This window comes from Cajanus cajan, chromosome 6 (assembly GCF_000230855.2).
Source record: "Cajanus cajan strain Asha chromosome 6, NIPB_CcT2T_4, whole genome shotgun sequence".
In the NCBI taxonomy this organism is placed as follows: domain Eukaryota; kingdom Viridiplantae; phylum Streptophyta; class Magnoliopsida; order Fabales; family Fabaceae; genus Cajanus; species Cajanus cajan.
Genome location: NC_138522.1, coordinates 58,419,746 through 58,440,303, shown reverse-complemented (window position 1 = coordinate 58,440,303; position 20,558 = coordinate 58,419,746). Strand labels below are relative to the sequence as shown.

The window sequence follows — 20,558 nt, the reverse complement described above, 5'->3', positions numbered from 1 at the left end:
ATTTTATAAATAAAAAAAATATTTTAAGAATCTAAAATTAGGACTTGACAATCTTATGGTTGGACCGGCCGTGACTCTTGGTCTCAGCCACCTTGACCTTTGCCTTTAGAGTAAATGTTTGTGTGCAGTAAATACTAAATAAGGTCGTTCCTAAAATTCAAAGTCAATTTCATTTCGACCACTTTCGCTATCTGATTGCAACTGCAATATATGATTAAGGAAATTAACGCTATAGAATACTCTAACAATATGTTTTTAATTCTTATATTATATTTGTTTTATAAATTTAGTTCCTAAAAAAACAAAATTATCGGTTTTGACCTTATTCAAATTTTATTTTATAATTTGTTTATGACGTTATCTTCCACTCTTATAAAATTACAAACATTTGATATAGGCCTTTGTTCCATTGCAGATATTTATTTTAGTTTTTATTATTTAAGACAACTTTCTTTGTCAATATGTCATCAATGACATAGACTAAATTTATTAAATACTTTTTTATTAGGATTGTGACAATAGTGACAATTATAACATCTTATTATTTAATTGTGACAATCATAATAATAATATCAATCATGACAATTGTATCAATGGTTATATTAATCGTTCTTTGTTCATCCTAAAATTGTTCTGTATGATATATTCGTTAATTTAAACTGAATAAAAAAAAAATTATAACAATAATAACTGAAGTCATGAGTCATTACTATACATTTCTTAATGTCTAGAATTTATTAAAAAAGTTAATTTATAAATAGATAATATTAGTAGGATTAAAACATTTTTATTCTTTTTCCATTTTCCTTTATTAATACTGCACCAAACATTTAACATATAATAAATAAGATTTATTATTATTATTATTATTATTATTAAATAGAGGTTCTTCTTGTTAACTATAATAATTTAACTCGATGTCAATGTAATAATACCAATTAAATTTAACACAGTTTGAAACTAATACATGTAAAACATGAAGAAAGAAAAACTCATTAAATAATTTTTATCATATTAAAATACTAATAGATATGATATCATAAAATTTATGATAAAATTTAAAAACGCTTAATGCATTAAAATATGTTTAGTATGAATTATAAAAGAAAACATTATAAAATCAATTTTCCTGAAACAATCTCAATAAAAAATTTGCCTATTTCACTTACAAGAAAACAAATGGCCTAGCCACACTAATTTGATTCATCATAGGTTAACTTGTGGGGTTGGCCACTTGATTTATTTTTACTTTTATTTCTTTAAAATGTTAATTTATGTAATTATATATTTATATTATTAATTATTTTTTTACATTATCAATTACTAATTACAATAATTAGTGTTGATTTAAAATTATTTGTTAATATATCATGTCTAAATATGTCAATTTGGTCGATGGTCTTGGAGTTAATCCATACCCTTTCTTATAAAAGTTTTATTTATTTCAATTCTATTTAATGGAAGTACTTAAAACTTCTAATTCACACAACTCCAAATAAAAGGGTGATAGGGCCAAGGCCTCAAGGGACTTAGCCTCTCACTTTTCCATGTTAAATTTTTTAACAAAAAATAATAAGAAAAGTTCTTGCTAACTTTATTTAATTATTTATTTTATATAATCATTTAATTTTACATGTATTTTTTTTTTTTATAAATAACGTATGATGTTATATACTTTTTCAAGCATGAGTTTATATCACTTTTTACAATGTTTTCAATATCAAACCAATAATTAAACTAATTTAGACAATAGTTCAATATTCAATATTTCAACTGTGATTCTTCTCTAAAAGTTGTGTAAATTAATTATACCAATCTCTGAAAGTTGTGTATTTCAACTATTAATTTATAATTTTATCATAAATTATAATTTATGATAAAATTACTTATTTTTATAATAATTATTTTAAAAATTATATTATTATTTAAAATAATTTTTAATCAATTGTATAAACTTTTTTACACTAGCAATATATAAAAATTAAGCCCGTTTTACAAGCTATCAGATGTCTCCCATCTTTTAACTATCAAATTAAAAAAGTTTACAAAGTTTTTAAATACAATGTAATTTTACAAGAATTTAAAAATCACATTTGTTATTTAAAACAATATAACTAATTGGTATGCAAGATCATGACTCAATGTTACAAGTCGATCTTATATATTCTCTACTTTTTTTATCTGTTTAATTAGTATAAGCTATATTAGTTAATTGCACAATTTTAATCCTTGCACAATTCTGAATGTAATTATTAATTAACTAATATTTATTTTATGTTTCTTGATTTTTTTTTTATCTTAATTTTATTCAAAATTTGGTTATCTTAATTTACTTTCTTCATAAGTTTATTATGATTTATACAATCTTTTCTATATTTTTTTGTCCAATAATAACACAATTATAATTTTAATATTTATTAAGTCTAATATTTTTTTTTAATTTTAAGTAAGACAATCTATTTAATCTATTAGTATGTAATAGGTGGAGTTGGACTACTTTTTATAAATTCACAAAAAAAAAAAAATTAATTAGATTATTAAATTAGTCTGAATTTTAAATAATACATGATGGATCTAGTTAGATCAAATGATCCACTTTAACACACTCAAATAACATAACATAACAATTAATTAATGCTAATACAATAATTTAACGTATTCTATTTCAAAGTATTATATCATATTTGACATTAGTGACAAAATATCAATCAAGAATTAGCCACACGATTATAAATTATTTGATCGCCTGTTTATATTTAAGAATACATAAATCTTACTTTTAGGGATTTACATTGCACAAAGCAAAGAAATATTAATGTATCGAATAAAATTAGTGAAGCTGGAAGGATAAAAAAAATATTTTAATTTCATTCTTGTTAACAAAAGAAAAAGAAAGAAAGCAAGAAAGAAAATGGATGTTGAACTGGGATTTGTTTTAATTAATTGTCAGATTCTTGTGTTTACATCTTTCATGTAATTTAATGGAGTTTTGTCAAACACAAGTGATACGAGGATCAGCTGATTCAACTTGGTTACTAGCTATCATTTAGAAATCTAGTCTATGAAATTATTATATACTTATTGAACCTAATTTCAAGGGCAGTTGTTAAAACAGGTGTTGCGTATAACTTTGGTTCGGATCTTAATTAAATGTTTAAAGTATAATCACTTGCTAAGTTGAAGTGAATCACATAATATTTTAGTCAATTGTGATTATGAGTAATTATAAAATGGCACACCAGACCATATACCCACTATGAAGTGCAACTTGCCTCTTTAAGGTGCTCCCTTTTCCAGAAGTGGTGTCTTAATTAATAATACTATTTATAACAGTAAAGTAGTAAAGGACAAACTACTTATGTTTCTAAATTGGATATTAGAGGGTATAAAGTTTTACCTAAGTAGTGTTTTGGTTCACACGTTCCCATATGTAGTTGTAATGGTGTATAATCAATAATATCAAGTATCCTCGTAAGAAGAATCTTGGTTGACCACCTATCAAATCTGTAATCCACTACAGGATCTCCCCACAATTTCCCCCCTTATATATAATTTATAGCAAGATTTTGAAAAATTAATCCAAAGTTCCAATGAAAATTGGCGAATTAAATGTATATTAAATTTAAACTCCAGTGAGAAGATGACAGCAACGGTCATTAAAGTCTTCATGATTAATTGAAATAATCTTAATCGACTATTGTCACCATTTATTTACGGGACCTAGGATGTAGAGTGGGATAAGGTCTTTATTTTTTTTTTTACCTGTATTATGCAACATAAATTAAAAAAAAAATTAATTAAAATTGTGTACAACTTTTTATCTTGTTGTTTATTTTTCTCGTTTGTTATTTTGGAATTTTATATATATATTTTTTTAAGACATGATTGAAAAAATATAGTAATTAATGTAATATTACGTGTAGAATTAAATATGACAAATAAATTTAAAAACTGTACAAATTAATTAGTGTGAAATGGGAAAATGAATAAACAAAATATAAACTATCGAGTAAAATTATCCCATAATGGTTAAGTAAAAATTTAAACTTGGAGAATGAAATACATAGGCTTCGTAAGAATAAAGTCCTAACAATTGCTATAGATTAAAAAATAAAATAAAAATGTGCTACTCATAACATAATTGTTATCCACAAATTTTTGACATATTCAAAGAAAGAGGTCTAAAAGGAATTATTCAAAGAAAATTTAAAACGGATGTCCAGGAATTTAGGGCAATTAACCAATAAAATTTATAGTATTGAAATTTTAGGAGTTAAGATGATTATCGAGAGTTTTTAGAAGTTATTATGATTGTACATGGATAAGGTTAATATTAAATGACCATTGTAATATTTATTATGTATTTTGGTATCTATCTTTTCTTTTATTTTAGGAAGTGTTTAGTAGAGGAGAAGTTTTTTCATGCTCAAAAATCATGATTCTAAAGAATTATAAATCATGAGAATCATAATTTTTTTGGAATAACCAAAATATGTTTGGTTATTTGTAAAAGTTCCTAAAAGTATTTTATATAAAATTTTTAAGAATTAAAGATTTTTATGTTTTATTACAATAGTATATTTCTAGGTATATGAAGATTTTTTACAAAAACATCCTTTATTAAAATAAACTCATTAGATATATTTATTTACTTAAATCTTATTATAAATATGACACTAAACTATTTTAAAAAGTTAAAAATTTACTAAAATTATTAAATATTGAAGTCAACAAAAAAATAAAAAAAATCTACATTATAATTTAAAAGAAACAAAATTATTTCATTTTATTCAAATAAAAAAAAATAAAAAGTGTTAACAGATATTATTAAAATATAAAAACAAAATAAGTCTTAATAAATAATAATATAATTAAAATTGACAAGGTCGAGAAATGAGTTACAAAGGAGAGAAAAAGATATGAAAGGGAGAGAGAGAGGGAAAAGAGGGGGGAGAGGGGGGAGAGAGGAGAGTGAGAAAGAGAAATAGAAGGAGAGAGAGAGGAAGAGGGAGAGAAGGGGAATGAGAGCACTAGAAAAAGATAAATACAAGAAGAAAAAGAAAAATATATTTTTTGTTTTTAAGGATATTATAGTCTTTCTATATACATAAAACTTTTTTCCTAATTTAGAAAATTGGATTCTTACTTCCTTATAAAAATATTTTTGTAAAAAAATAAAATAAAAATTATTTCCAGAAAACTATATTCTTGTAAATCTTTTTTTTATTTAAAATTTTTTAGAAAGTAAAAATATTTTGTATGTAGTATATTTTCTTTTTCTTTTTCTTTTTCTTTTCTTATTTTTTTTGATACTTTTGTATGATTTCTTTGATAATTATTCATGTAATCATTTGATGATTATAACTTTTACTATATATGAAACAAATCTTATAATAATAATTTAATTTTATTTAAAAATTATAATTTATTAAACATATTTAAGTTAAATTTAATAGTTCAAACATAAAGAGTCTACTAAACGAAAAAACAACAATATAAAAGACTTAATTTAGGCATATTTGATATTTGATAAAAATCAATATTTTATTTTCAAATAAAGTAGTATGTGAGAATGATATTTTGAAGAGTATTTTTTTTTATATAGAAAACTTATAAATATGTTTATATATATATTATTTAACATTTTTATTAATGTTGTATTTCTTATTTAGAAAAGTTTTTTTATAATTCATTTAAATAAAATATTTTATGTATAATTTCTGTAAAATAAATACATTTTATTGAAGTAACAAAAGTACTAATAAACGAACTGTCAAGGTAGCATTAGTACTAAATAGTTGTCATGACTATATGTTGAAAATGTTGATGTTAATAACAATTAACAATTATATAATAATGAGAATGATAATAGTAATAATAATAATAAAATTAAAATAAAATAAAAGTATAAATAAATATTTTGATTTTATTCAAAATTTAATTAACATCCTATAAATCTTTTATGTTTAAGAAATATTTTTATTCTTTACTATTGGATATAAGATTTTTTTACTCTGATATCACTTTCTTGAGGCATTTAAATAGTTGTGTTAAAAGCTTAAGTGATAATGTATATTACGTAATTACTTTAGCATTATTGGTAATGAGCATGCCCTACCTCACGAGACGTCTTAGAGCTCAATATGCCTAGAGTATAATTGAGTAGATGCAATTCGATTTAAATAATTTGTGATTTAAGTTTATGAAATAATCTTCTAAATCGAGATTCTACTTATCTTACAAATATGTCACAAGCGTCAACCATGATGTAAATGGAGTGTTATGTAAAAAAAATCACATAAAATGTTTCAGTAAAATTCTGAAGTAACATATAGCATAAATGTGGAGCAGAATATGAAAGCCTTGATTACTTCAACTCTTGGTTTTAGAAAAGGAACAGGGAGAGGGGGTATTTGGGATTTATTTCTGTGGTTGGTAGAAACAAAAAATCTATAATTTTATCAAGGATAGAGTGTGGCAGAAAATTAGTTCTTGAAAAGGTAAGGCTCCTTCTATATTATATAGTGCATGCATGAGCATCTTCAATTTGTCCATGTTAGGAAAGAATGGATAGAGGTTAATTTTTGTCCCCATTGTTTTTGTGATCTCGGATTTTTGAAGCTAAAGATTACTCAAGAGAAGATTAATTTGATAGGAGAGTCGCTTGGACATCATCATCTTCTTTAATCGTCTTAAGAGTTGAAAGTTGAAAAATGGTGCAAGTTTTGGCATTTGAGGATGGCAGAGCAGTCCATACACATGCATGAGAGGATGGATAATTTGAAGATCTAAAAAATCCACTTATTTGTCCAATTAATTGTTAAACTATTTTTCTAGTGAAAGCAAAAAGAAAAAACAAAACATGTGGGTAATTCTTTTCAACTAGCACTAAGTAAGTAGTACGACAAGAGTTGCTAATCCGCAAGATTCCCACCATGCGGCCACATCACCAAAACAATTTTGCATATACACACCAATTTTAATATAATCATAAAATTATAACTTTTAGTATATATGTGTTTTATTATTATTTTTATACTATTTTAAAGGTGTTGAGAGGTTTCTTTGATGAGACAAATTATGATTGATAAAAAATTATCAATCACTAAAATGTGTTACAATATCTGTATGACAAGAAATATATCATAATTAATGATTTAAGTAATACAATTAGAATAAGAAATGGAAGTCTACTTTTATTCATATAAAAACTAGAACAAAGCAAACAAGCAAATTTGATATTCAAAACCAAAGTCAAAACTAAAGAACACAACATAACATGAAAGGAACAATGGTTTGCAAATAAGAGCATACACTTAACAATGTGACTTGGTCTTCTAACAACAAAACCTTCAAAAGTAACAAACTCACATTATTATTGCATGTTTCTCTTTATTAAAAGTATCACATAACAAGGAGTCATTGTTGTCATAAGCACGCATCAATCTTAGTCAATTGGGAGGTAACCATTGTAACTCAATCCCATAGTTCCATGTTTCAAGAGGGTCATCAGGCTTGAAACCCACCAAACAAGTGTAAGCAGTGCAACTTCCAAACCTGACTCTGATCTTATGGGAATTCATGGCTGAATCTTTTAAGTAATGGCAACAAAGGGTGTTCATACACCCATTTCCTTCCTCCACCTTTTCCTCAAACTTCCTGCAAATACTATTTGAAGAACAATTCAAAGGAGACTGAAGGATATTATCAGAGCAATTAAGCAACATGACAGTGTTTTGAGTAGATATATTGAAGGGCAAGCTTTCATCAAGCAATAAGCCTCCCTTGAATAGATCAGAAGAATAACAAGTATTTTTCAATATAATGGGTGGGCTAATGACAAGCTTGTTAACACTTGGATCAATTCTAAGGATCTTATAGTAAGTCCCTGTTGCTGACAAGAACTCTAAGTTTCTATCATTGCAATAGACTTTGTACCTTTTATCTCCACAATTTTCGTTAGTGCTGAGTGGATATGGGACTACGGAATCTCCACAATTCGAACAAACACTAAGGGTTGATGCATTAATTACTAGACCAAGACTACTTAGTAGAAAGAGTAGAAAGCCTACCATCATTATTTGAAGAAACCAACTAAGAAGACTTATCTCTTGATTAACAAGTAAGGTTTGCTAAACAATGTGACCTATTTATACTACAATTGGCACACTGGCTCAAGAGTTTCAACAACCCAAAAGCAAACGTTTTTTTATAATAAAGTTTTCTAATAGACTAATTGTATATATTGAGTTGAAAAAAAATGAGAGAAAAAGAAGAAAAATAAGACATGCTTATTTTACAAGTTTTGGATTATTACATAAGTTACAATATAATAGTAGATTATTACATAGTTTTATCCTTAAAAAAAATTTTACAATCTTATTTTTTTTATTCAAAAAATAACAATTAATTAAATATATGATGTATCAAACAAAATTAGTGGCCGAAATGATTAAAAGTATTAGTTTCATTCTTATTATTGAAAGAAATAAAGGGAAAAATGTTGAATATTGGAATTGGTGAGTAGAACATTGAATCCAAATTTGATTAAAGAAAAAATAATTTATACATAGAGGGTGTAAAGTTTTTCTTTTTGTATATATAATGGTGGTTTTTAACTAAAAACTACTCGTCCTAAAAAAAATTAAAAACTGTCAATATAATAAATTTATTTATTCATATACAAGTTACTTAAGGTTTTTCATAATTTGTGATTAGTTGATAATATATAAAAATTATTTTGATGTTGTAAGTACATAATGATTAAAAGCAGTGTTTTAAAACCCGGACCGACCTGGCCGGTCGGACCGGTTGGACCGGGAACCGGTGGTCCAGCCGGTCCGAATCTGAAGTTGGATCGGTTATGCAGTCGACCCGTTTCAAACCGGATTGAACCGGTCAATTTTCTGGTTCAACCGGTGAACCGGTGGGTCAAACCGGTTCAACCACTTTTTTTTTTTTATAAATTTTTTAAGGGACCATAAATCACAAAAATAATAATGAAAATTGAATCTCTTAATGAAAAAGCAATGTGTCTTATTAAATATAACAATGACTACTTGTTCTAATATATTTGTTTACAATATATACAACTTAAATAACTTTTATAGTATATTATTAATTTTAAATTATATATTTAATAATTCAATATCTATGTAAATATTACATATATTATTTTGTGATATTAATTGCAAGCATATTATATATGTACATATTATTTATATTTTTAATTTGTATTAATATACTGTTTAACATGTAATTTTTTTATGTATTTTTTTACAAAATAAAAATAAAAATAATTTTAAATAAGATAGAAAAATTTAAATTTAAAATAAGATATGAATTTATTAAAATTTATAAGTATAAATATATTTAATATGAATATTTTTTAATAAAAATAAATAAAAATCGAGTTATGCGGTTCAACCAGTGACCCACCGGTTCAACCTTTGACCCACTGACCCAATACCTTAACCGGTTCGATGACCGGTCCAGTTTTTAAAACTATGATTAAAAGTATAACTAAATGTTTAAAGCATGATTAGTTGGTGAGTTGAAATATTTGAGTGAATGATGATAAAGAGTGTTGTGAGTAACATGGCAGGCGGGACCCACTATGGCATGCAATTGCCTCTTTAAGGTATAGTTTTAAAAATCGGACCGGTTATCGAACCGGTTAAGGTACTGGATCAGTGAGTCAAAGGTTGAACTGGTGGGTCATTAGTTGAACCGTATGACTCGATTTTTATTTATTTTTATTAAAAAAATATTCATATTAAATATATTTTATACTTATAAATTTTAATAAATTCATATCTTATTTTAAATTTTAATTTTTCTATTTTATTTAAGATTATTTTTATTTTTATTTTATAAAAAAAATATATAAAAAATTACATGTTAAACTGTATATTAATACAAATTAAAAATATAAATAATATGTACATATATAATATCATAATATGTTTGTAATTGATATCACAAAATAATATATGTAATATCTACATAGACATTATATTATTAAATATATAATTTAAAATTAATAATATACTATAAAAGTTATTTAAGTTGTATATATTATAAACAAATACATTAGAACAAGTAGTCATTGTTATATTTAATAAGAATCTTTGTTCTTCCATTAAGAAATTCAATTTTCATTATTATTTTTGTGGTTTATGGTCCCTTAAAAAAATTTTAAAAAAAATAAGAAAAAAAAGTGGTTGAACCGGTTTGACCCACCGGTTCACCGGTTGAACTAAAAAATTGATCGGTTCAATCCGGTTTAAAACGGGTCGACTGCATAACTGATCCAACTTAAAATTCAGACCGGCTAGACCACCGGTCTAACCGGTTCGATCCGGGTTTTTAAACACAGTTTAGGGTGCTCCCCCATTTCCAGAAGTGGTCTTCCAATAATTAGCTGTTCATAACAGTAAAGTACTAAAGGACAAACCACTCGAGTAATTCTAAATTCTCTACTTGGGATTTCACGTTTTAGCCAAACAGTGTTCCGCTTCATATGTTGAGCACGTGGCCATATGCCATACTTTTATTTGGCGACTCATTTCCTATATATATATATATTCAACAAGAATCATTCATGCTCCACCACCTGTCAAATCCGTAACCCACTATAGCATTTATATTCAGAAAAATCATCTGAAAACTATTTTATTCTGATTAGATGTTAAATACTTAAATGCAAGTATATTCCTTAGTAAAAATTTAAAGAATAGAATATATTTTTAGTTCATTAAATTTAAAATTCATTTTTTTTATATTTTATAATTTTAAAAAATTTATTTTAATTTTTATATTTAAATTTTGTTAAAAAATTTATCAAATACCATTTCATAAAATTTATTTATTAGTATTTCTTCAACGAAAATATTATATTAAACTCAATTATTATTATATAAATATTTTAATCTATTATTTTAAATATGTTATTAATAATTTAAGGAATTAAAATAATATTTAAAATTTATAAAAACTAAAAATAATTATTTTAAATTTAAAGAAAAAATTAAATTTATCTTAAATTTAAAAAATTAAAAATATATTTAAATTATAATTCCTTAAATTGTAAAAGACTAACCCTACCACAAACTCAACTCCCAAAGCTATCCATTACAGCATCTACCCATTAGAAAAATCGATTCAAATCTGTAATCCGCTGCATGATCGTACCCATAGTTCCCTTCACTTTATATAACAACACAAATTCTAAAAATCAGTTCGAAGCTCCGATGAATCTTTTATATTTATAAATTAGAATAATTATATTGGAAGATAGTATTTTTAAAATTTATTTTCTAATGAATATATTTTCAGTTTTTTTAATAAAAATATTTTAAAGACTTTTTATTTCTTTTATCTCTTTAAATTTTTCATTTTCATTTTTACTTGTATAATAACTCATTTCTTTGATTTTTCTTTAATTATATATATATATATATATATATATATATATATATATGATTATGCTTAGAATGATTAAATAAAAAATTTTAGTTGGAGTCATTCAATTGTGGTTGAGTATTGTTTTTTAAAAACAGAGTCAAATCAATAGTTTTGATTTACTTTTATTAAATAATAAAGTAAGAAGACAAAATAAATCTTATAACTATTTTATTTATTCATTAGAGATAACATTTAACACCTTTAAAATAATTTAAAGATAGCAATGAGACTTTTTATTAGGACTTGACATTCATTGAAGTTGTTTCTTGATGCAAAAGTAACATATGATGTACAAGATAAAGAACAATTAAAAGAAATGTTACACACTAGTAACACTTCACATGGAAATTTAGACTCATGTTATTCACACTTCCTATTTTATTTTAATACCACTTTTATTTTTGATAAAAATATCCTTGGCAAAAATTAGTTTTCATTAAGCATTTTGATAAGATTGTGTGTAAGATATAATAAAAACTAGCTAGTTTTATTGTGTATCTTAATGTAAGGAAAATTAGTTTCCATTCAACTGGTGATATGTGAAAAAATAATAAATAGAATATTGTCGGAGAATAAATAATGGAAGAGCAAAAACTCATATGAAGAAGATAATACAGAACAAGGAATAATAGTGCTTGTGAAAGAGAAAGTGAGAAAATGAAAGATGGTGTAAATATGTTCGAATTTTTTATTATAAAAAAAAGTAGGTTGAGAAGAGAGGAGTGTGAAAAGAGTAGTAGAATAAGAATTTCATAACAACAAAAGTGTGACAATACAGAACAAGGAATAATAGTGCTTGTGAAAGAGAAAGTGAGAAAATGAAAGATGGTGTAAATATGTTTGAAATTTTTTATAAAAAAAAAGTAGGTTGAGAAGAGAGGAGTGTGAAAAAAGTAATAGAATAAGAATTTCATAACAACAAAAGTGTAGCGTGAAAAGAGAAAAAAGAGTACTAATAACAATATGGATTGAAATTTATTATAAAATTAGATTTATCATATAAGCAATCATTTTTAATTTTCTTTTAATCTTAGGTTAAATGTGATTTTGGTTCTAAAAAGTGTTATCATCAATTATGTCACACTCTAAAAAAAATGATAAAACCTTTTTAAAGTTTTTTCTTCGATCATTTTGATTTTTGCATTAATACTAGCTACATAATGTTGACAAATGTGCGTATGTGCTATGTTGACACTAGCTACATAATGTTAACAAATGTGTCAATATCCTATGCTGCATGTTTTTTAAGATATTTACATATGAGTAATACTTCCACAGTTCCTTTTCTAGAAAATAAATTAAAAAAATATGTTCACAACTTCCAATTTTGAAAAAAAAATCCCTCTAACAAAATTCTTTTCTTTCATTTTTAGCAATTATAACATTATCACTAATAATAATAAAAAAAATAATAAAAAACATTGTTTAGATATTATCATGAAAGTATCTTACAATTAACTTAATACAATGTAGTGATCAAAATGAAAAATAAAATACACTTTAAACATATTTTTATCAATTTATTTCAAATAAATCATTGATCCTTAAGTATTATCCTTTTTCTTAAATAGACCGTAGAGTAATAAAATTATGTGAATAATCCTCTAAGTATTGAATAATTGTTAATTTAACTCTTAAGTTGATATAATTTACTAATATTTTAGTGGTCAATTTGAAGGATTCATTTGTATTACAAAACTATTTAACTTAAAAAAAATAGGCTAAATTAATTCTTTATTTTATTTGTTAGATTTACTTTAGTCTTTTATTTTTTTAAAATATTTACTATGATTTTTTATTTCTTAAATTTGGACCAATTAATCCTTTTTAAATAATGATTGTTTTTAATTTTAAAATATGATTTTGAATTATTTTTTTTTATTGATTTAAGACTTGAAATTTATCTTATTATATCCATTTATATGAAAATAGTTGAATACAACGAGAGTTCAATTAAAAATATATCGTAAACATGATGTAAATAACTCTAAAATGTAATTGAAAATTCAAAAGCTATAATTTCATACTATTTTCTAATTGTTTAGACATTTTTTAAACGATATTCATTATGTCATAACTCTTATGGATTCAAACATCAATTGAATTGTTTGATTTTTATGTAGTTAAATATATTGTTATAAATTTTACATCTCAAATTAGTTCAAAATTGATTCAAAATTATATCACAAATTTAAAAATTATTGTTATCTTAAAAGGACCAAATTAATCAAAATATAGAAAATAAATATTAAATTAAATATTTTAATAGATAAAGAACTAAAATAAATATTAAAAATAAAAGACTAAGTTAAACATTCAAATAAATAAAGAAATAAAATAAATATAAAAAATAAGATAAAGGATAAAAATATAATTTAATCAACAATTTATACTTGAGAAGCTATTTAATTAAGGATATAGGGAAATACTAAATTTATGTTAATAATATATCTTAGAAACCATTTATTGGCGACTCTTTTGGTATTTTACCAATTCACCAGAATATTTGAACATAGAGAGCAAATTAGTCCTTGCCATGTGAAAGAAGAAATTAATTCCTCTCAATCTACAAACCATTTTACAGGAAAATTATGAACAATTTCTCTAAATAAATGCACAAAGTGAAAAAAAGCAGGAAAAGAAAGAACAATTTAATAAGACACATGCTAGAGAGTGTTCAACACGGCATAACAACATGAACGAAAAAAAAAAATGAAGAAGAGACATACCACCAGGGAACTTCAATCGAGAAGGTGAGAGAAACACAATAAAAGAGATGAAAAATTACAACACTGTCCTTAAAATTTAATTATTTTAAACAAAAAGAAATGATTTTTTTTTTCCAACTAAAAATGTGTAAGTTGTAACTTACTCCATTAAAAAAATATAGGTATGATATAGTAAATCCCATATATATACACACCACTAGAGAGAGAATAATATTTCTTGAAGATTTATTTATTTCTTCCAAAATCACACTTTAGTTTATTTTTTTCCTTGAATTATTAATGTGATAGTGGGTTTATGAGCACCAGGGATTATGGGCTCCAAGTTTGTTCATTGCCCGACACATTGTTTGGACAAAGGTTTAACATATTTTATTAAAATATGACTTTTTTAATTTTGAAAAAAGTATTTAGTCATCTTAACTCCTTAACCTTCATGTCTTTTCTAAATAGACACCAATTGATTCTTAAATTTTATATTATTAATAAATAGATATCTTAAACTTTAATTTTATTATAATTTATCCTTAAACTTTACCATTTTTATCAATAAATACCTTGATTGTAATTTTATTTTTATTTTTATTTTTGTAAGTCTCTCATGTTAAATTGCGATTAAATTACTAAGATAAAAAATATCAATCATTTATTTATTTTGATTCCCACTTATTTATTAATTTTTTAGCACATATATATTAATTTTATTTTCATATATATATATATATATATATATATATATTAAAAGCATATAATTTAGAAGAAGAAGAAAAATTAAATAAAGACTTCTTTTTATTGTTTTTATGATTTTTTTTAATTTTTTCTAAACGTGTTTTTATTATATTTAAAAAAATGTAACATAAAAGAAAAAGATTAATGAATGATTGATATTTAAGATAAATAATTTAACTCTAAATTGATAATATAAAAATTTTATAAAAATAATAAATTATCAAATGTTAAAATCAATTAGAATAAAATTAAAATTGAGAGTGTTTATTTGTAAAAGAAGTAAAGTTTAAGGATTAATTAAAACAAAAATTAAAGTTCATGATGTCTATTTAAAAAATAAATAAATATTAAGGATTGATTAGTATAAAATAAAAGCTTATGGTGCCTATTTCTAAAAGAGGTAAAGTTTAGGGTGGTTGATTACTCTTTTCCATTTAATTTATATTCTTATTAATATTTTAGTATGTATATTTTATGCGTTAAATATTTATTATAAATAATTAAAATTTATAATAAATTATAAAAATAGATACTATATTTAAAAGTAATATAAATAGATATTTAAATATGTGTGTATATATATATATATATATATTATATTTTAGATTTAAGATAAATAAATATATCATTTAATTATTGATAATTTGATTTAAAAATATTAAAATTTAATTCATAAATAAATATGATAAATAAAAATTTGAATTAGATAGGAAGTTAAAAGAATCTCTCAAAGCTCTCGTAAAAAATAACTCTTCAAAATACTTTTATACAAAATAATAGTTCACGTTTAATATATATGAATTGATTCACCTAATATATATATATATATATATATATATATATATATATATATATATATATATATATATGAATTGATTTAAAATTTGTTTTAAAAATTAATATTTTAAAATATCATGAAATAAGTGAAAACAATCATTTTTTAACTAATACTAGTAAATAGAATATTTATTCTTATTTATTAATAAAATAAAAAATTAAGCATATTTTAATAAATTCCAAATATAATATTTAATCTTTAAATAAACTCAAACTCAACTTGTCTTCTATAATGCAATTATAAACAGTAGTTTCGAATTATAAATCAATTTAAATATTTTTTTTTATGATTCCAAATACAGCCATCGAATATTAGGACATTTACAAATCTTCGGTTTCAAATTTGGGTTAAGTCCAAATTACCCATTGATTAAAAAAATACAATATTTGTTTATTAATGATCCATGTTTCCATAACTGAGGTCACAACAACAATCTGTGTTTATTAATTTCGAAACTCGTTATGCAAAATAGAATTCAAAAGCAGTTATATTAAGAATAAAAGATTGAAGGAAATATTTTCAAAACAGTTATACAAAACTGTTAGTTTTATTTTTTTATTAGAGAAAAAGTCCTTAATTAAAAAAATGATTCGAAAGTTATAATGATAACTAATAAAAAAAATCCCAAAAGTATATAATCATCTTTATTGCTCATTTTTAATAACTAAAGAAAATATTTCTAAAAAATTAACTCTAAAAATAGCAACATCATAAAATCGTCTTTTTTTTTTTTTAGTAAACAATCCTGAACATGAAATTACAATTCCAATACTCTGATCGATAACGCAATTTTCTCCACTTTTCCTTCTAAGACTATAAACTGCACTTCTAAGAAAGTATTATTAATTTAACAAGAGCACAGCCCCGCAGTTAATCCGTAATTTATCCAACTTCTTTATGAGAGAATCCAATCAGCACATACTTTGGGGGCTTGGAGTTCACAAGAATCCTGGTCATCAGATTCAGAGGACATTTGAGACATGTTGTATTTGTGTAACGAAAGTTTAGAAGATACAGATGCATTTGGGCTGTACCATTAAAGCACTCTCAAAAGAGAGGCAGCCACAAAAGCTTCAGTTTACTTACAAATACAAGCCGTTAGCACATTCCACTAGAATTTATATCTACCAGAGACAACTTGTTTGTTCTGTCAGTCAGTCCAACAGCTGAGCACAAGCCAGAATCAAACTTACAGCAACTTTCAAAAACACCTACTACACCTATCTCAATTCTCAACCTCATTTCTTACACATCTATGACGACAATCAACACCGAAAATGTAAAATCAAGCATGCTCACACTGCCAGGGAAAAATTATACTAATATTTACTATGTTACTGTAATACTAGATAATTACTATGCTGTAACGGTGGGTCTGCTAGGTCTTTTTCCTTCCATGGCGTCTTTCTTCTTCCGACAGTTTGTGCAGAGGAATGGGCCTTCCCATGGATTTGACGCTGGGGAGAAAAAAGGCCCAGAGTTCACTGATAAACCATCACCAGGGGGTTGATCCACTTGGCAAACCGCACAGCGGAAAATACCAGAATTCTTATTAAGCGGAAAATCCTTACCTAGCCTGCATTTTAAGAAAATATAGAATTTAAGAACTGTCCATGCATATACACCCAAATGCAAAAGAAATCATTTCATTCCAGTCACTTGACAGATAAGTTGCTATTAGCCTATTACACTTCAAGACATAGCAATATAGCATGCAAGCCGGTAAACTGATAAAGGCTTCAAAATTTAAATGACAGAACCAGAACATACCTTTCTGTAAGCATTGCAGAACCCTCTTCAAACAACTCCTCCACAACACCAACTGCAGAAAGCTTATTGGTAGCTTTGTTCACTGAGTTTTCAGATTTCTTTCCAAAAAATAGAAGCGAAGTTAGCATATTATATTTCTTTCTCGGAATTGATGGTAATACAGGTAGGTCCGAAGGAATAATATCTACAACAAGGCAAGTTGTATCATCCTTGAGGCCCCTTGACCTTAGAGCCTCCTGGGAAAAAAGAACAAAGCGAATTTACTAAATATTGGACATCCATTCTAGTATGGGAAGAATGTTAGAACTAATCATCACCTTAACCACTAGTTTTGCAGCAAGCTCTGCAGGTAGACCCCGACATGACTTGGCAGCCATATCAGATGATAAAGCATCCCAAATACCATCAGAGGCTATAATAAGTCTTCCACCAGCATTTGAAAGCTGAGAAATCAATAGAAAGATGTTAATGAGCAGTGAAACTTAGAACTAAAAGTTTCCACATAAACAGGTCACCAAACAAAGATCATAATAATGAAACCAAGTCACCTTCACTTGCTTAACATGTGGTATTGGCACAATAAATTCTCCCACGTCAGTGTCACCTATTGATCTAGATAGGCACAACCCACCAGGCCAGCAGCGAAGAGGCCCAACCTATAAACGTATTGCAAACCCAAACTACTAGTAAGTTTAAGCAATCTCTAACAGAAAGCACAAGGGTGATTGCACCATACCTCATTGCCTCCAAATACATTGAGTCTTCCTACTTCACCACCACTGGCAGTAACACGCTCCCTCTCTTCTGCATTCTCTTCCAGTCGATGATCAACTGTCAACAGAGAAACTACACCTCCCTGAGTATCTAATATGCAGCGGGAATCCCCAACAGATGCAACAGTGATAGTCCATCCATCAACCAAAACAAATGTAGCTGTTGTTCCGGAAGTTTCCCCTGAAGATGATTTTTTTTTATCAGCTTAAACATGCACAGAAGATCCATGAAGCAAAAAAAGAATATATTTGTATGTACCTTTTTGCTGAAACTCTATGTCAGTCTTCACAAAACCAACAACCAGGGCCCGAGGAAGGGCCTGAAGCCATGCATCCCTGTTAATATCTTGTGGTATTGCACTCAAAACATTACTTAGCAAATTTTCCTTCGCAAAAATAGCAGCTGATATACCATTATGCCCATCAAAGATCTGCCAATCAAGATTTCCTTATGAGTACCATAACCATTGAGAGAATAAATTAACAGGGAAGCAAACAATACTGCGAGACAAGGTGCCAATGGCATGCTGAAGTTGTCAGCAAAGCCCACCTAAAAGATTACAGAACAGGCTTAAACTGCAAACAGTTTTACGCAGTCTCAACTACTCAACCAGCTCTTGGGTGCCAGGGGGTCTCCCCAAGGAGAGTTTCCCATTATGTGAGATTTTAGTGGCCTAAGAAGGAATCAAACCCGCATCCATAGGAAGATGAGAGTTAACCTTGAATCCTTGACCACTTGTGTCAACTCAAATTAACACTCCATTTGATCACTAAGAATAAGAAATGTAAAGAAGAGAAAAATAATTCGCATCAATTTTCATTTGAAAACCTACTAACCCCGAGTAACCACAATGCAGAACAAACTACCAACTCAGTCTTAGCTTTGGACCATATTCTCATTTGCTAATATTCAAAAATTTCTTTCACCAGACATTTCCCCAAAGTCTAAAACGATGTTAGTCAACTAGAGTAAATATAGGCGTAAAGCAAGAGGACAAATAATACCGCGAAGACAGAAAAAGCCGTGGATGCATCCCCAGGAACCCTGAGGCAATCTGTCTTGATCAGAAAGTAATCTTCTCCTTTCTTGGCCAATCCAGCCTGTCCATACTTCACGAAAGGTTTTTCAACTTTTCCATTTCGAAGCTCGCGGCCAATCAGAGTCGCCAATGGAACCGGCGCTGGCTGCGTCCTCGATAATTCAATCCTACTCATCCTACCTAAGTTCAGAATTCAACATTTCCGGAACCTCAGTGAAGAAAATATACCTAATCATCAAAACGAATTCGAAGAAAAATTAATAGAAATCCAAAAGACTCGCTGTAATCTATTAGATCTACCCGTGACATATCCATCCACGCGATTAGTCTATTTTCAAGATAAGATCTACGTAAGAAGCAATAAATCTAAGCAAAATAACGTGCATTACCACGAAACAAAACCAAAGCCTAAGATTCACAAGAAAACAGTAAAACCAGAGCTACTTTAATCCGAGGAAGTGAAATATCCAAATCAGATAAAATCACCACGAGAAGAATTAGTCACGAGACAATGTCTCAACTAATTTGCGATTACGATAATGCAGGTCAAAGAGAAAGTAGGAATTATTAAAACAAAATTGAGTAATTCGGTCAAATTTAGGTAAACATTAATATGGTTTTAAGTTAGGAAAAGCGGAAAAAACAGGTTCACATAAAACATTGAATCAATTTAACCGAGAAATGGAAATGAATGAATGATAACGAAACTTTAGGAAAAGCTAAAGCGAGAGGTGAAAATACAGTAGATCGAGGAGCGAGAATGAAGTACATTGCGCATCGGCAAAAGCAGGCGCACTATCGGTGAGACTGTGGAATCGGCATTTTTGGAAGAAGAGAGGTTGAGATCGAATGGCGATAAACCCTAGAGAGGAGAAGAGACAGTGAGACTGAGAGTGGCAGTGACGGAGAATAAGAGAGCGTTGCTCCGTGACTCTGATTTGATTGGTAGAGACTAGAGACTAGAGAGAGAACGCGCAAAAACTTTGGTTTTGGGTATACGAAGGAAATCCTCACAATAACTTTTTTGTCCTAAATTCTAACACACGGAAAGAAAATAAAAAATAGAGTAATCACCTATATATTATCTATGAAAAAAAAATTTATATCGATAATCAATTATATTTTCTAATTATATCATGTTATTGTAAATATATTTATTTTTAACAGTATAATTAAAAGGTATAATTAATTATCAGTATAAATTTTTTTTATACGG

General features: G+C 26.3%; 2 protein-coding genes across 4 annotated transcripts; both read right to left on the bottom strand.

Moving 5' to 3' along the window:
- Window positions 1-7,170: 7,170 nt before the first annotated feature.
- LOC145949364 (wall-associated receptor kinase-like 20) lies at window positions 7,171-8,133 on the bottom strand. The gene has a single exon (XM_083059099.1). It carries the CDS (start codon window positions 8,076-8,078, stop codon window positions 7,452-7,454), a length of 627 nt encoding a protein of 208 aa, XP_082915225.1. The 5' UTR covers window positions 8,079-8,133; the 3' UTR covers window positions 7,171-7,451.
- Window positions 8,134-16,720: 8,587 nt separating this feature from the next.
- On the bottom strand, window positions 16,721-20,350 carry LOC109797925 (putative protein phosphatase 2C 5). Of its 3 annotated transcripts, none has more exons than XM_029271067.2 (7): window positions 20,112-20,350; window positions 18,562-18,733; window positions 18,266-18,483; window positions 18,078-18,185; window positions 17,847-17,972; window positions 17,530-17,765; window positions 16,721-17,335 (listed from the first exon to the last, which is right to left on the bottom strand). In XM_029271067.2, exons 1-7 carry the CDS (start codon window positions 20,118-20,120, stop codon window positions 17,116-17,118), a joined length of 1,089 nt encoding a protein of 362 aa, XP_029126900.1. In that variant the 5' UTR covers window positions 20,121-20,350; the 3' UTR covers window positions 16,721-17,115. The 3 variants fall into 3 exon arrangements, with proteins under 3 accessions (XP_029126900.1, XP_020213683.1, XP_029126899.1); XM_020358094.1 differs by lacking the exon at window positions 20,112-20,350 and adding an exon at window positions 19,308-19,522; XM_029271066.1 differs by lacking the exon at window positions 20,112-20,350 and adding an exon at window positions 19,308-19,522 and having other exon boundaries at window positions 17,530-17,627.
- Window positions 20,351-20,558: the final 208 nt, after the last annotated feature.

What these genes read in the sequence shown, in the direction of transcription:
- LOC145949364 (XM_083059099.1), bottom strand. Translation starts at nt 8,078, where the DNA reads ATGATGGTAGGCTTTCTACTCTTTCTACTAAGTAGTCTTGGTCTAGTA.
- LOC109797925 (XM_020358094.1), bottom strand. Translation starts at nt 19,517, where the DNA reads ATGAGTAGGATTGAATTATCGAGGACGCAGCCAGCGCCGGTTCCATTG. An exon ending in CATAGAGTTTCAGCAAAAAG is followed by an intron (nt 18,484 to 18,561) that starts GTACATACAAAT and finishes AATCATCTTCAG; the next exon opens with GGGAAACTTCCGGAACAACA. An exon ending in CACATGTTAAGCAAGTGAAG is followed by an intron (nt 17,973 to 18,077) that starts GTGACTTGGTTT and finishes TTGATTTCTCAG; the next exon opens with CTTTCAAATGCTGGTGGAAG.